Source organism: Eimeria mitis, genomic scaffold, assembly GCF_000499745.2.
Source record: "Eimeria mitis Houghton genomic scaffold, Emh_scaff2480, whole genome shotgun sequence".
Lineage (NCBI taxonomy): Eukaryota > Apicomplexa > Conoidasida > Eucoccidiorida > Eimeriidae > Eimeria > Eimeria mitis.
In genome coordinates, this window is record NW_013570819.1 from 1,774 (window position 1) to 2,308 (window position 535).

At 54.2% G+C, this 535-nt stretch overlaps 2 protein-coding genes across 2 annotated transcripts in view; one reads left to right on the forward strand and one right to left on the reverse strand.

Annotated features, from left to right (window-relative positions):
• EMH_0054430 (uncharacterized protein) overlaps positions 1–377 on the forward strand; it is a gene marked incomplete at both ends in the record, with an annotated part of 1,160 nt that extends 783 nt beyond the window's left edge. Inside the window, one exon of the mRNA XM_013497120.1 lies at positions 12–377. Coding sequence (XP_013352574.1) covers positions 12–377 — 366 coding nt within the window. The remainder of the gene's footprint in view (positions 1–11) is intronic.
• A 139-nt stretch (positions 378–516) lies between these two features.
• Positions 517–535, reverse strand: part of EMH_0054440 (uncharacterized protein) — a gene marked incomplete at both ends in the record, with an annotated part of 1,783 nt that continues 1,764 nt past the window's right edge. The window contains one exon of the mRNA XM_013497121.1: positions 517–533. Coding sequence (XP_013352575.1) covers positions 517–533 — 17 coding nt within the window. The remainder of the gene's footprint in view (positions 534–535) is intronic.

The following is a 535-nucleotide window of genomic DNA, read 5'->3' on the forward strand; positions in this document are numbered from 1 at the left end:
GCAACACACAGACGAGGAGTGTCACGCATGCGGAGGATCAGCAGCAAAAGAAGCGAAGGCAAAGCAGCAGCAACGCCAGAACAGCAGCAACAACAGCAGCAACAGGAAGAGCAGCAGCAGCAGCAGCAACAACAACTGCAGCAGCAGCAGCAGCAACAGCAGCAGGCGCAGCACTAATCCGAGCAGAAGACAAGCATCATCATAATCATGATCAGCAGCAACAGCAACAGCAGCAGCAGCAGCAACAGCAGCAGCACCACCACCACCACCAGCGACAGCAACAGCAGCACCAGCAACACAACCACCACCAGCGACAGCACCAGCAGCAGCACCACCAGCACCAGCAGCAGCAGCAGCAGGAGCATCACAATACCTGAATATTATTAGCAACAAGAATAGGTTTAATATAACCAGTGGTCTGGTTGTTTGCTGCTGCTGCTGCAGCACGGGGTCTGTACACCCCGTACACACAAACCCTATCGCCGCATTTTACTCTCTCACATAAATCTCCCGCTGCTAGCACCTCGACCCAACG